This window comes from Macaca nemestrina, chromosome 17 (genome assembly GCF_043159975.1).
Source record: "Macaca nemestrina isolate mMacNem1 chromosome 17, mMacNem.hap1, whole genome shotgun sequence".
NCBI classification, from domain to species: domain Eukaryota; kingdom Metazoa; phylum Chordata; class Mammalia; order Primates; family Cercopithecidae; genus Macaca; species Macaca nemestrina.
The window spans coordinates 65,495,488-65,508,281 of record NC_092141.1 but is presented as its reverse complement, the minus strand read 5'-3'; the positions used below and the strand labels follow the sequence as shown (position 1 = coordinate 65,508,281).

At 52.3% G+C, this 12,794-nt stretch overlaps 1 protein-coding gene across 1 annotated transcript in view; it reads right to left on the bottom strand.

Annotated features, from left to right (window-relative positions):
* The window catches only part of ODAD4 (outer dynein arm docking complex subunit 4), a 44,335-nt gene that overhangs the window by 3,636 nt on the left and 27,905 nt on the right, over window positions 1-12,794 (bottom strand). The window contains exons 10-11 of the mRNA XM_011725138.3: window positions 11,249-11,349; window positions 3,017-3,101 (exon numbers count right to left, since the gene is read on the bottom strand). Of these exons, the coding sequence (XP_011723440.1) occupies window positions 3,017-3,101; window positions 11,249-11,349 (186 nt within the window). The remainder of the gene's footprint in view (window positions 1-3,016; window positions 3,102-11,248; window positions 11,350-12,794) is intronic.

Genomic DNA, 12,794 nt, shown 5'->3' with positions numbered 1-12,794 from the left:
GCCGGGCGCGGTGGCTCACGCCTGTAATCCCAGCACTTTGGGAGGCTGAGACGGGCGGATCACGAGGTCAGGAGATCGAGACCATCCTGGCTAACACGGTGAAACCCCGTCTCTACTAAAAAATACAAAAAACTAGCCGGGCGAGGTGGCGGGCGCCTATAGTCCCAGCTACTCGGGAGGCTGAGGCAGGAGAATGGCGTGAACCCGGGAGGCGGAGCTTGCAGTGAGCTGAGATCCGGCCACCGCACTCCAGCCTGGGTGACAGAGCGAGACTCCGTCTCAAAAAAAAAAAAAAGATATAAGCTGCTAACAAAAAAGTTCAGCTGACGAGTTATTTTACAGGCAAAGGGATCCTTGCTCCTAAATGCTTTTTTTTTTTTTTTGAGACGGAGTCTCGCGCTGTCGCCCAGGCTGGAGTGCAGTGGCCGGATCTCAGCTCACTGCAAGCTCCGACTCCCGGGTTCATGCCATTCTCCTGCCTCAGCCTCCCGAGTAGCTGGGACTACAGGCGCCCGCCACCACGCCCGGCTAATATTTTGTATTTTTTTAGTAGAGACGGGGTTTCACTGTGTTAGCCAGGATGGTCTTGATCTCCTGACCTCGTGATCCGCCCATCTCGGCCTCCCAAAGTGCTGGGATTACAGGCTTGAGCCACCGCGCCCGGCCTTTTTTTTCTTTTAAATCAGTTATGGAGAAAAGTTACATCCCCTTCTGCATCTCCCTTACGTTCTTCTGGCAACCACTAGTTACTGAGGTGTCTGTAGAGGGTCTCGGGTCTCAGGGATCACAGCCCTTTGGAGGTGAAAACAGATGCAATGCTGCCACCTGCTGTTCTGAGAGGGAAGTGCCTGGCAGTTCTCCAGGCACAAGGACGCAGGCCAGGGCAGGGAGACTGGGGTGTTGGCTGCTTCCCTGCAGAGTCTCTCTCCACAGCGGTTGCTCCTGTGGCTTCTCAGAGCAGCTCAAAGGGCATGTGGGGGCGGAGACAGAGCCCTTCTGAGGGGGTCCAGCCACCACAGAACAGGTGCTGGGTAATAAAGGGCTGTCATCTGGCTGCTCAGGTGCCCAGAAACCTCCCGCTGCCCTACCTGGACCAGAGAGGATTTCAGCCTTGCAGCCTGGAGGGCTGCAGCCAAGAATCTGCACTGGGCTGTGTCCTCCCAGGCCCCCAGCCCCGGCTCTGTTCACCACAGTCTGGCTGGAGTCAGAGCCCCGCAGACCGGGGCAGGAAAAGGCTGTCTGTATCACTAGAAAGTGTGGCACGGGCCGATGCATGGGTTCTAGAGCAGATCGCCCAAGACTGAAAACCACTGTAGCCTCTAACCCCTCTGCCTCCATGTCCTCCATAAAGTCAAGCTAATAACACTTCCTTTGAAACTAAGCCGCATAAAACTTAGAAACTAGGCCTCATAAAAAAAAGAACTTAAAAAAAATTAACACCAGGTGGCTCTGGATAGGGTCCCACCCTGCCTCAATAGGGTCCCACCCTGCCAATTCCGGGAAACAACCTCATGGGGTCCCACCCTGCCAATTCCGGGGGTCCCACCCTGCCCCGAAGTTCCCGGAATCAACAACTCCAGGAAAAAACCTCATAAGGTCCTGCTCTAACCAATTAGAACAAGACACCTTGCTCAGGCCATAGACAGACCCAATTACCACGCGCCTAAAGCTTTGTTTGAATTTCGTGCCCTAAGCTGTGTTTGAACTTGTGTTTGCCTATATAAACAGCCTGTAACAAGCAGTCAGGGTCCCAGGGCCAACTTAGAGCTTGGGACCCTAGCGCGCTAGTAATAAATAACTCTCTGCTGTGAATCTCGTGTCGGTGATCCTTCGCGGCGACCCCTGCCCAGGAAGGAATCGACAGTTCGGTTCCAACACCTTCATAGTGTTCCTCAACGGATACGGATAGGATGAGTCCATGCGCACCAAGCCTCTGGAAGAATGCCTGGCCTGCAGGAAGCATGAATGGGGGTCGGCTACTGCGCTTAACACCCCTGCTCCTCTAGGCCCCTCTCCAGTGGGATAGGGCTGCTCAGCCATCTTCTGCTTCTCCTTCCCTCACTCCCACCCTGCAGGAAAGGAGAGCCCAAAGGCAGGGGCCAAAGGCCTCTTTACTCCCTGGAGACCTTGTGAGAAAGAATGTGGTAAGGCACAGCTGCCAGGCAGCCTCTGCCCCTCGTGTCCCTCTGCACCTGCCCATCACACTGCCGGCCCGAGAGCAGCACCGTAGTGGGGAGGGTGGGGCCCCAAGTCACCCCTCCCTAGCTACATGACTGACAGAGCACTCACCTCACTCAGCCTCCCTTTCCCCCCATAGCACCTACACCTCCTAGTGGGGTAAAGACCAACAAGATCACTCCTGTCTGGTGCTTAACCCAGTGCCCGGCACTCAGTAAGAGCCCCCAAAGGGTAGCTACTGTTATTCCGTCTCTGTGCCTTTGGTCTTGCTGTTCCCTGCTGGAAATGCCTTTCTTCCCCCACCTCTCTCCTGGAAAACTCCTGGGCATCTTTTGGAGTTGGAGGTAGATGATTCTTCCTCGTCGAAGATTCCTCTGTCTCCCCAGAGGAGCCCGCGTCCCGTTGCACGCACCCTCATGGCAGCACACCTCCACCTCGGTGTAGCACCTGCGTGCAGGAGCCCAGCAGCTGACAACTCCACTGGTCAGCCTTGCCCAAAGGGCCATGGGCTCCTCCAGAGCAGGGATGTGCCTCTGTCTCCCCAGAATCTAACACCTTCCAGGTACATGACAAGTGCTCAACATATACTTGATGAATCAGTTGAAGAGAGAAATGAGTGCGCTCTGGGGTCAGATAGTCCAGCCCATGGTGGCCTGAAACCTCGCCCTCTACTGCCCCAGAGATAGGCTAGGGCTGCTGGTGGCACTGAAATCAGAATCCATGGTGGGCAGTGCCAAGCTCCCAGACGGGGGAGCTGCTGTCACGTGTGTCTCGGACTAGAGGAAGAGAAAGCAGAGAGAGAATGCTGAAGTTGCCTTTTCAGAGTTCAGGAACTCACCTCCCTCGCTCTTTTCTTTGAGATTCTCCATGTAGTTGGTTTTCCTCAATTCTCCGATGATACCCTTGTTGGCATCGTCCAAGGCCTGTGGATGGTAGAGGGAGCTTAACCCGTGTGTTTGGCACCTACACCATTAATTTTCCCCACCCAGATCAATCCCAGAAGGCAGGGCTCTAGTGGGAACCTGCCACCCTTGGTTTCCCTCTGGCCCCTCCGATGACCCCTACCCTCAGGTTAATCTACACCGACTCAGAATGATCCACACCAACTTGTGTCTGAGAGAGACACGACTGCGAGTCAGTCAAACGCGTTTCTCTTGGGCTTAGGCATGTATTGGGAGTTGTGTCTATCTACTCATTTCTACCTTTAGATGAACCACCTAAAGCTGCTTTTAGCTTCAGTCAATGCAAAAAGACAATCCAAACCTGCAAGCACTCAGCAAGCCAGCACTGAAGGGACCCAGAAACACACCAAGGCGACAGGACTGCCTTCAGAAGGGCCTTCCAGGATGTCTGCAGTTTCCCCAACTCGAGTGTGCGATCCCTAGAGGCCTGGAGCTTAGCCTGTGAGCCTCTGGAGGGCAGGTCTTGCCTTCTTGCTCATAGCAGGCCCGTGGCTGGCACTGACAGTGTCTCCCGAGCAGCTCCAGGGCCTGGACGCACTCTCTTGTGGTGTTGGTCTGCTCACCCCCGCCCCCCCGACTGTGAACCTTCCTACCTGGAGTTGCCAATCCAGGAGGGTGAGGGGTCAGGGGTCTGGTCCCATGAGGAGTCACTGAGGGTCACAGGGACCTTCTCTCTGCCCCTAACCCTTCAAAACCACTGCCTAGCCTTCAAGGTGACCTCAAATCCTCCTTGTTGGAAAGCCTCCAGCTCTGCCTCCCAGCGGAGGCTCTCTCACTCTGAATTCTCCTAGTCCCCTATGGTGCTGGTCATGAACCAGGGTTTGTGCTTTTTGTTTTTGGTTTTTTTTTTTTTCAGACCGAGTCTTGCTCTGTCGCCCAGGCTGGAATGCAGTGGCACCATCTCTGCTCACTACAAGCTCCACCATTCTCCTGCCTCAGCCTCCCGAGTAGCTGTTTTTTGTTTGTTTTTTTTTTTTAAGAGACAGGGTCTTCCAATGATGCCCAAGCTGGTCTAGAACTCCTGGACCCAAGTGATCCTCCCACCCTCAGCCTCCCAAAGTGCTGGGATGACAGGTGTGAGTCACTGTGTCTGGCCTTTTACTGTAATCTTGTGGGCCAGGACCATGGCTGTACACCTTTGGGCTTGGCAGCCTGGAGCCAATCTACACTCAGTGAGTATTTCCTGAACTGAACGGCCATGCTCTCTGTCTGCAGGGCGATCACACGGAAGTATGTGGCGCATGGCACATCTGGCAGGGCTGCAGTGAGGTGGGTGCTCTTCGCCTGGAAGCCAGAGCTGGGGACATGGCGTATACGACGAGGATGACAATGTGCTAGGCCTGGGCTCCCCTGGGCCGTGTGGTGGCAGAGGATAGACTGCGCCTGCTGGGGTCTTTTGGGTATGATTGCTCCGCTCTGAGAGGGCAGTGTTAGCCTCACCACAGTCCTCACAAACAGCTCACCATGAACCTGCCTCCCAAAAGACAGAGGGGATCCGGTCACTTCTCTGCTGTCCACAGCCCTTCAAGTCCAGGCTGGTGTGCTAACTGTCTGGGGCTTCGTCACCCCACCCCCGCCATCGGGAACCCCCAAGCTCTTGGACCCAGGCCAGGATCTCTCTTCTGCCGGCCACCGGCCCTCAGCGCCGGCCTCCCACGTCTTCAGTGCACTTGCACCTCCTCGGCCTGGCCAGCTCTGCTATCCTAGTCCTTCAGAGCACAGCATGAGGTCTTCCTCCAACTGGGAGTGTCCTGAGCCTTCACTTCTCAGGGTCCCTGCTCCCTTTGCCCAGGGCCTACAGACCCCAGGCTGGTCCCTGAGGCCATGCCCCTTTGCTGCCCACAAGTTATGCAATCTGGTTTCTTTCAATCATGGCACAAGCTCCCCGAGGACAGGGGCCTCATTTACTTCACTCCAGCAGATACTTCCCGGGGTCCAGCTGAGCTGCGTGTCAGTGGTGCTCTGGAATTTGGCTATGGGAAGGGCTTAGGGAAGCTGTCTGGTCAGCAGCGGGAGGAAGAGGCCTAGGTGAGCGCGCACCTGTGAGGTCGGTGTGCAGACTTTACTGAGCTTGTGCGTCTGTTTACCTGGATGCACTGGGAGTGGGTGGGATGGAGGAGCCCAGACCACCTCCAAGTTTCTCCTCTGGCCTCTGCCTCTTGACACAGTGTAGGCCAGGCCAGCACTATTCAACAGAAATTTCTGTGACAATGGGAATATTCTAGATCTGTATTACGTAGCACCCATAGGCCACAGGTGGCTGGGTTTTTTTTGTTTGTTTGTTTGTTTTGTTTTTTTTGAGATGGAGTCTTGCTCTGTCGCCCAGGCTGGAATGCAGTAGCAAGATCTTGGTTCACAGCAACCTCCACCTCTCAGGTTCAAGCGATTCTCCTGCTTCAGCCTCTCAAGTAGCTGGGACTACAGGCATGCGCCATCACACCTAATTTTTTGTATTTTTAGTAGAGACAATGTTGGCCAGGATGGTCACAATCTCCTGACCTTGTGATCCACCAGCCTCGGCCTCCCAAAGTGTTGGGATTACAGGCGTGAGCCATCACACCTGGCCTCACATGTGGCTATTAATGACTTAAAATGTGGCTAGTGTGGCTGGGTGCAGTGGCTCATGCCTGTAATCCCAGCACTTTGGGAGGCCAAGGCGGATGGATCACGAGGTCAGGAGTTCAAGACCAGCCTGGCCAAGATGGTGAAACCCCGTCTCTACTAATAATACAAAAAAATTAGCTGGGCATGGTGGCACATGCCTGTAATCCCAGCTACTCTGGAGGCTGAGGCAGAGAATTGCTTAAACCTGAAGGGGTGGAGGTTGCAGTGAGCCGAAATCGCGCCACTGCACTCCAGCCTGGGTGACAGAGCGAGACTCCGTCTCAAAAAAAAAAAAAAAAAAAAAAAAGGTGGCTAGTGTGACTGATAATTTTATTTATTTATTTATTTATTTATTTTTTTTTTTGAGACAGAGTCTCGCTCTGTTGCCTAGGCTGGAGTGCAATGGCATGATCTTGGCTCATGCAACCTCCACTTTCCAGGTTCAAGCGATTCTTCTGCCTCAGCCTCCCAAGTAGTTGGGACTACAGGTGTGTGCCACCATACCCAGCTAATTTTTTGTATTTTTAATACAGATGGGGTTTCACCATGTTGGCCAGGCTGGTCTCAAACTCCTGACAAGTGATCCATTCGCCTGGGGCTCCCAAAGTGCTGGGATTACAGGCATAAGCCACCACGCCCAGCCTAGTTTTAATTAACTTTACTCTAAGTAGCCACACGTGGCTAGCAGCTGCCTCCTTGAGCAATGGAAGTCTAGGCAATTACAAGTGCACAATGTGGACTTTGATGGGGGACATATCGAGGCTGTGAAAGCCAGATGTGAGGGCTCCTCACCCAGACTGAGGGGTCAGAGAAGGCCGCCTCGAAGAGGGGACATCTAACCTGAAACCTAAAGGTTGAGTGGGAGTTAGCCAGGTGAAGGAGGTGGGAAGGGAAGGTTTAGAATATTCCAGGCAGAGATAACAGCATATGTTATGAGGCATAAGAAAGCTGTTCAGGCCGGGTATGGTGGCTCACACCTGTAAACTCAACACTTTAAAAGGCTGAGATAGGAGGATCGCTTGAGCTCAGGAGCTCAAGACCAGCCTGGGCAATATAGCAAGACCTCATCTCTACAAAAAATAAAATTTAAAAATATCAGCCAGGCATGGTGGCCCACACCTGTAGTCCCAGATACTTATCCCTTGAGCCCAGAGATCAAGGCTGCAGTGAGCTGTGGTCATACCATTGCACTCTAGCCTGGGTGACAGAGCAAGACCTTGTCTCAAACAAAAAAAAAAAAAAAGAAAGAAAGAAAGAAAAAGAAAGGAAAAAGAAAGCCTGTTTAAGAAGACAGGAAGCTGGTATTGGCTGGAGCTGGAATACAAGGTGATGGGCGCTGGGGACTGGCCAGCAGGAAGGCTGGAGAGGCCCACAGGGGAGAGCTTACCCAATGCCTTCCTACCCCTGAGAGGAAAAGTCAGGAACAGAGACACCCAGGCAGCAATAAAGGGTTTAGGCAAGAGAATGAGGAAATCACACTAGATTTCTTGTCTCCTGGAAGAGGTAGTATTTTTCAAACTTCCAAGTCCTAACGTCAATTTAGACCAGGGGTCCCCAACCCCTGGGCCACTGACTGGTCCATGGCCTGTTAGGAACCGGGCCACACAGCAGGTGAGTGGAGGGTGGGCAAGTGACCATGACGCTGTCAGATCAGTGGCGGCATTAGATTCTCATAGGAGGGAGACCCCTATTGTGAACTGCACATGTGAGGGATCTACGATGCACGCTGCTCTTGAGAATCTAATGTCTGGCCGGGCGCGGTGGCTCAAGCCTGTAATCCCAGCACTTTGGGAGGCCGAGACGGGCGGATCACAAGGTCAGGAGATCGAGACCATCCTGGCTAACACAGTGAAACCCCATCTCTACTAAAAAAATACAAAAAACTAGCCGGGCGAGGTGGCGGGGGCCTGTAGTCCCAGCTACTCGGGAGGCTGAGGCAGGAGAATGGCGTGAACCCGGGAGGCGGAACTTGCAGTGAGCCGAGATCTGGCCACTGCACTCCAGCCCCTGCGACAGAGCGAGATTCTGTCTCAAAAAAAAAAAAAGAGAATCTAATGTCTGATGATCTGAGGCGGTACAGTTTCATCCTGAAACCATTTCCCCCGCTACCAATCCATGGAAGAACTGTCTTCCACAAAACTGGAGCCTTGTGCCAAAAAGCTGGGGGACTGCTGATGAAAGAAAATGAGGGCTGGCCAGGCACGGTGGCTCAAGCCTGTAATCCCAGCACTTTGGGAGGCCGAGACGGGAGGATCACGAGGTCAGGAGATCGAGACCAGCCTGGCTAACACGGTGAAACCCCGTCTCTACTAAAAATACAAAAAACTAGCCGGGTGAGGTGGCGGGCGCCTGTAGTCCCAGCTATTTGGGAGGCTGAGGCAGGAGAATGGCGTAAACCTGGGAGGCAGAGCTTGTAGTGAGCTGAGATCCGGCCACTGCACTCCAGCCTGGGTGACAGAGCGAGACTCTGTCTCAAAAAAAAAAAAAAAAAAAAAAAAAAAGAAAATGAGGGCTGGGTACAGTGGCTCAGTCCCAGCACTTTGGAAGCCCAAGGCGGGAGGATCACTTGAGTCCAAGAGTTTGAGACCAGCCTGGCTAACAAAGTAAGACCCTGAGTCTACAAAAAATAAAAAAATTAGCCCCCAGCATGGTGACATGCCTCTGTATTTCCATCTAGATGGCAGGCTAAGGTGTGAGGATTGCCTCGGCCCAGGAGGTCAAGGCTACAGTAAGCTATGCTCTCACCACTGCACTAAGCCTGTGTGACAGACAGACACTATCTAAAAAAAAATAAAAGTAAAAAGAAAAAGAAAATAAGAAAATAAGGTTAGGCATGGCCGGGCGTGGTGGCTCAAGCCTGTAATCCCAGCACTTTGGGAGGCCAAGATGGGCAGATCATGAGGTCTGGAGATCGAGACCATCCTGGCTAACACGGTGAAACCCCGTCTCTCCTAAAAAAAAATACAAAAAACTAGCCGGGCGAGGTGGCGGGCGCCTGTAGTCCCAGCTACTCGGGAGGCTGAGGCAGGAGAATGGCATAAACCCGGAAGGCGGAGCTTGCAGTGAGCTGAGATCCGGCCACTGCACTCCAGCCTGGGCGACAGAGCGAGACTCCGTCTCAAAAAAAAAAAAAATAAGGTTAGGCACAGTGGCCCATGCCTGTAATCCCAGCACTTTGGCAGGCCAAGGCAGGAGAATCATTTGAGGCCAAGAGTTTGAGACTAGCCTGGCCAATATACCGAGACTCCTTCTCTACTTATTTATTTATTTAGAGACAGGGTCTTGCTCTGTCACCAGGCTGGAGTGCAGGGGTGAGATCACTCCTTGTTACAGCCTCAACTTCTCAAGCTTGAGTGGTCCTCCCACCTCAGCCTTCCAAGTGGCTGGAACTATAGGCGTATGTCACCACACCCGGCTAACATTTTTTGTTTTTTAGAGATAGGGTTTTGCCATGTTACCGAGTCCCAGCAATACGGGTGGGTCCCAGGCCAGGTCCCACCATGCCTGGCCCTGTCTCTATTTAAAAAAAGAAAAAAAAAAAAAAAAAAAAAGGCCGGGCATGGTGGTTCACACCAGTAATCCCATCACTTTGGAAGGCCGAGGTGGGCAGATCACCTGAGGTCAGGAGTTTGAGACCAGCCTGGCCAACATGGCTAAACCCCATCTCTATTAAAAATACAAAAATTGGCCAGGCGCGGTGGCTCAAGCCTGTAATCCCAGCACTTTGGGAGGCCGAGGCGGGCAGATCACAAGGTCAGGAGATCGAGACCACAGTGAAACCCCGTCTCTACTAAAAAAATACAAAAAATTAGCCGGGCGCGGTGGCGGGCGCCTGTAGTCCCAGCTACTCAGGAGGCTGAGGCAGGAGAATGGCGGGAACCCGGGAGGCGGAGCTTGCAGTGAGCCGAGATCGCGCCACTGCACTCCAGCCTGGGCAACAGCGTGAGACTCCGTCTCAAAAAAAAAAAAAAAAAAAATACAAAAATTATGGCCAGGCGCGGTGGTTCACACCTATAATCCCAGCACTTTGGGAGGCCTAGGCGGACAGATCATTTGAGGTCAGGAGTTCCAAACCAGCCTGGCCAACATGGTGAAACCCTATCCCTACTAAAAATACAAAAATTAGCTGGGCGTGGTGGCGGGGGGCGCCTGTAATCCCAGCTACTTGGGAGGGCAGGTGAATCGTTTGAACCCGGGAGGCGGAGGTTGCAGTGAGCTGAAATCGCACCATTGCACTCCAGCCTGGGTGGCAGGCAAGACTCAGTCTCAAAAAAAAAAAAAAAAAGGCCAAGCACAGTTTACATCTGTAATCCCAGCACATTGGGAGGCTGAAGAAGAGGGTGGATTGCCTGAGCTCAGGAGTTCAAGACATAGTGAGACCTCATCTCTACAAAAAAACTTTAAAATGAAGCAGGAGGATAACTTGAACCCAGAAGGTCGAGGCTACAATGAGCCATAACACTGCCACTGCATTCTGACCTGGCCAAAGGGAGTGAGACCCTGTCTCAGTAATAAATAATAATAATAAATAAGAAAACAGAATGCAATAGGAAATATCAGCATGCAGAGTACATAGCAGAGGTAAATAGATTTTGTAAAATTTTTGTTTCTGGGCTGGGCACGGTGGCTCACGCCTATAATCCCAGCATTTTGAGAGGCCGAGGTGGGCGGATCACGAGCTCAGGAGATCAAGACCATTCTGGCTAACACAGCGAAACCCTGTCTCTACTAAAAATACAAAAAATTAGCCAGGCATGGTGGCGGACGCCTGTAGTCCCAACCACTCGGGAGGCTGAGGCAGGAGAATGACGTGAACCTGGGAGACAGAGCTTGCAGTGAGCCGAGATCATGCCACTGCACTCCAGCCTGGGCGACAGAGTGAGACTCTGTCTCAAAAAAAAAATAAAATAAAATAAGTAAATAAATATAAATAAATAAATAAATTTGTTTCTGATTTTTGTTTGTTTTTAAAATAAAACTGTGTCCTGGGTTACTATACAAACTGATGGCAATAGCAGACACTTCGAAGCCATTACCCCATCTAGAGTGTGTCCTACAGTTGGTGGATAATAAACGGCTGTGGGGCCGCGCATAGTCGCTCACGCCTGTAATCCCAGCACTTTTGGGGAGGCCGAGGTAGGTGGATAACCTGAGGTCAGGAGTTCGAGACCAGCCTGGCCAACATGGAGAAACCCTGCCTCTACTAAAAATACAAAAATTAGCCGGGCCTGGTGGCATGCACCTGTAATCCCAGCTACTTGGGAGGTTGAGGCAGAAGAATTGCTTGGACTTGGGAGGTGAAGGCTGCAGAGAGCCAAGATCATGCCATTACACTCCAACCTGGGCAATAGAGCAAGACTCCATCTCAAAAAAAAAAAAAAAAACCAGAAAAAAAAAAAAAACTGACTCTGGAATGGCCACCCAAGCAGGCCGAGGGGAAACTGAAGGCCTGACCACCGGACCCCACTCCCAACACCCGAAGCCCGGTGGGTGGAAAGGCTCACGCTGATGATGGCCTGCTGCGCCTCATTGTTATGCACAAGCTTCGCTCTCTCCAGGGCCTTCTCAAAATTGTTCACGGCTGACTCGAAGTCTCTCAGCTTCACTGGAGAGCAAGGGGAGAAGGCACAACACAGGTAGAGTGTGACTATGTGTGGGGCGTGATGGAGCCTCTGGCTGCTCGAGCACTGCCAGGGCCCATCAGAAGCTTGTGTGAGCTGTAGTCCATCCCAGGCCCCAGGGAAGCATCACTGAGCTGCTCAGCACCATCCCTTCCACCGTGTTCCTGGGCTGTGTCACCACTGAGAACCAGGGCTGAGGAACCTGGGCCTTGGGTTTCAAGTCATTCAAAGGGGTTGGTTAGAGAAGGGGACTGTGGTGCAGTCTAGTGCACACATCATGTGTCTCTAGAGTGGAGGAGAAAACCGCATCCTGCTCCATCTTTAGATTGTTCCGGAAGAGGAAATTCTTTTGGTTTTTTTTTTTTTTGAGACAGAGTTTCACTCTTGTTGCCCAGGCTGGAGTGCAATGGTGCGATGTCGGCTCACTGCAACCTCTGCCTCCCAGATTCAAGCGATTCTTCTGCCTCAGCCTCCCGAGTAGCTGGGATTACAGGCATGTGCCACCAAACCCGGCTAATTTTTTTTCTTTTTTTTGAGACAGAGTTTCACTCTTGTTGCCCAGGCTAGGGTGCAGTGGCGCAATATCGGCTCACTGCAAGCTCCGCCTCCCGGGTTCACACTATTCTCCTGCCTCGGCCTCCCGAGTAGCTGGGACTACAGGCGCCTGCCACCATGCCTGGCTAATTTTTTGTATTTTTAGTAGAGATGGGGTTTCACCATATTAGCCAGGATGGTCTCGATCTCCTGACCTTGTGATCCTCCTGCCTTGGTCTCCCAAAGTGCTGGGATTACAGGCGTGAGCCACCGCGCCCAGTCTAATTTTGTTTTTTCAGTAGAGATGGGGTTTTGTCATGTTGATCAGGCTGGTCTCAAATCCTGACCTCAGGTGATCTGCCTGCCTTGGCCTCCCAAAGTGCTGGGATTACAGGTGTGAGCCACCGCTCGGCCAGAAATTCTTTTTTTGAGATGCAGTCTCGCTCTGTCGCCCGGGCTGGAGTACAGTGGCCGGATCTCGGCTCACTGCAAGCTCCGCTTCCCGGGTTTACGCCATTCTCCTGCCTCAGCCTCCCGAGTAGCTGGGACTACAGGCGCCCGCCACCTCGCCCGGCTAGTTTTTTGTATTTTTTTAGTAGAGACGGGGTTGAAATTCATATTTTTTAAATGGTCATTCATTTTTTTCAAAAATGATATGCAGACCAAACAAAGCATGGAGGGCTGGATGCAATCCATAGGCCAGCTGCTGGAACCTCAGCTGTCTCGAGTCCAGGCCCTACTCAGGTACAATCTGAACCCATAGAAAAAGTGGCTCATCTGGGCTCTCCATGCCAATTAGTGCTGGAGCTGGGACTGAAATGATTAACAGATTGAGTGACTGATTTGAGTCCTCAGAGCTTCATTTCATTTTCAAAAATTAAATATATAGGTCAGG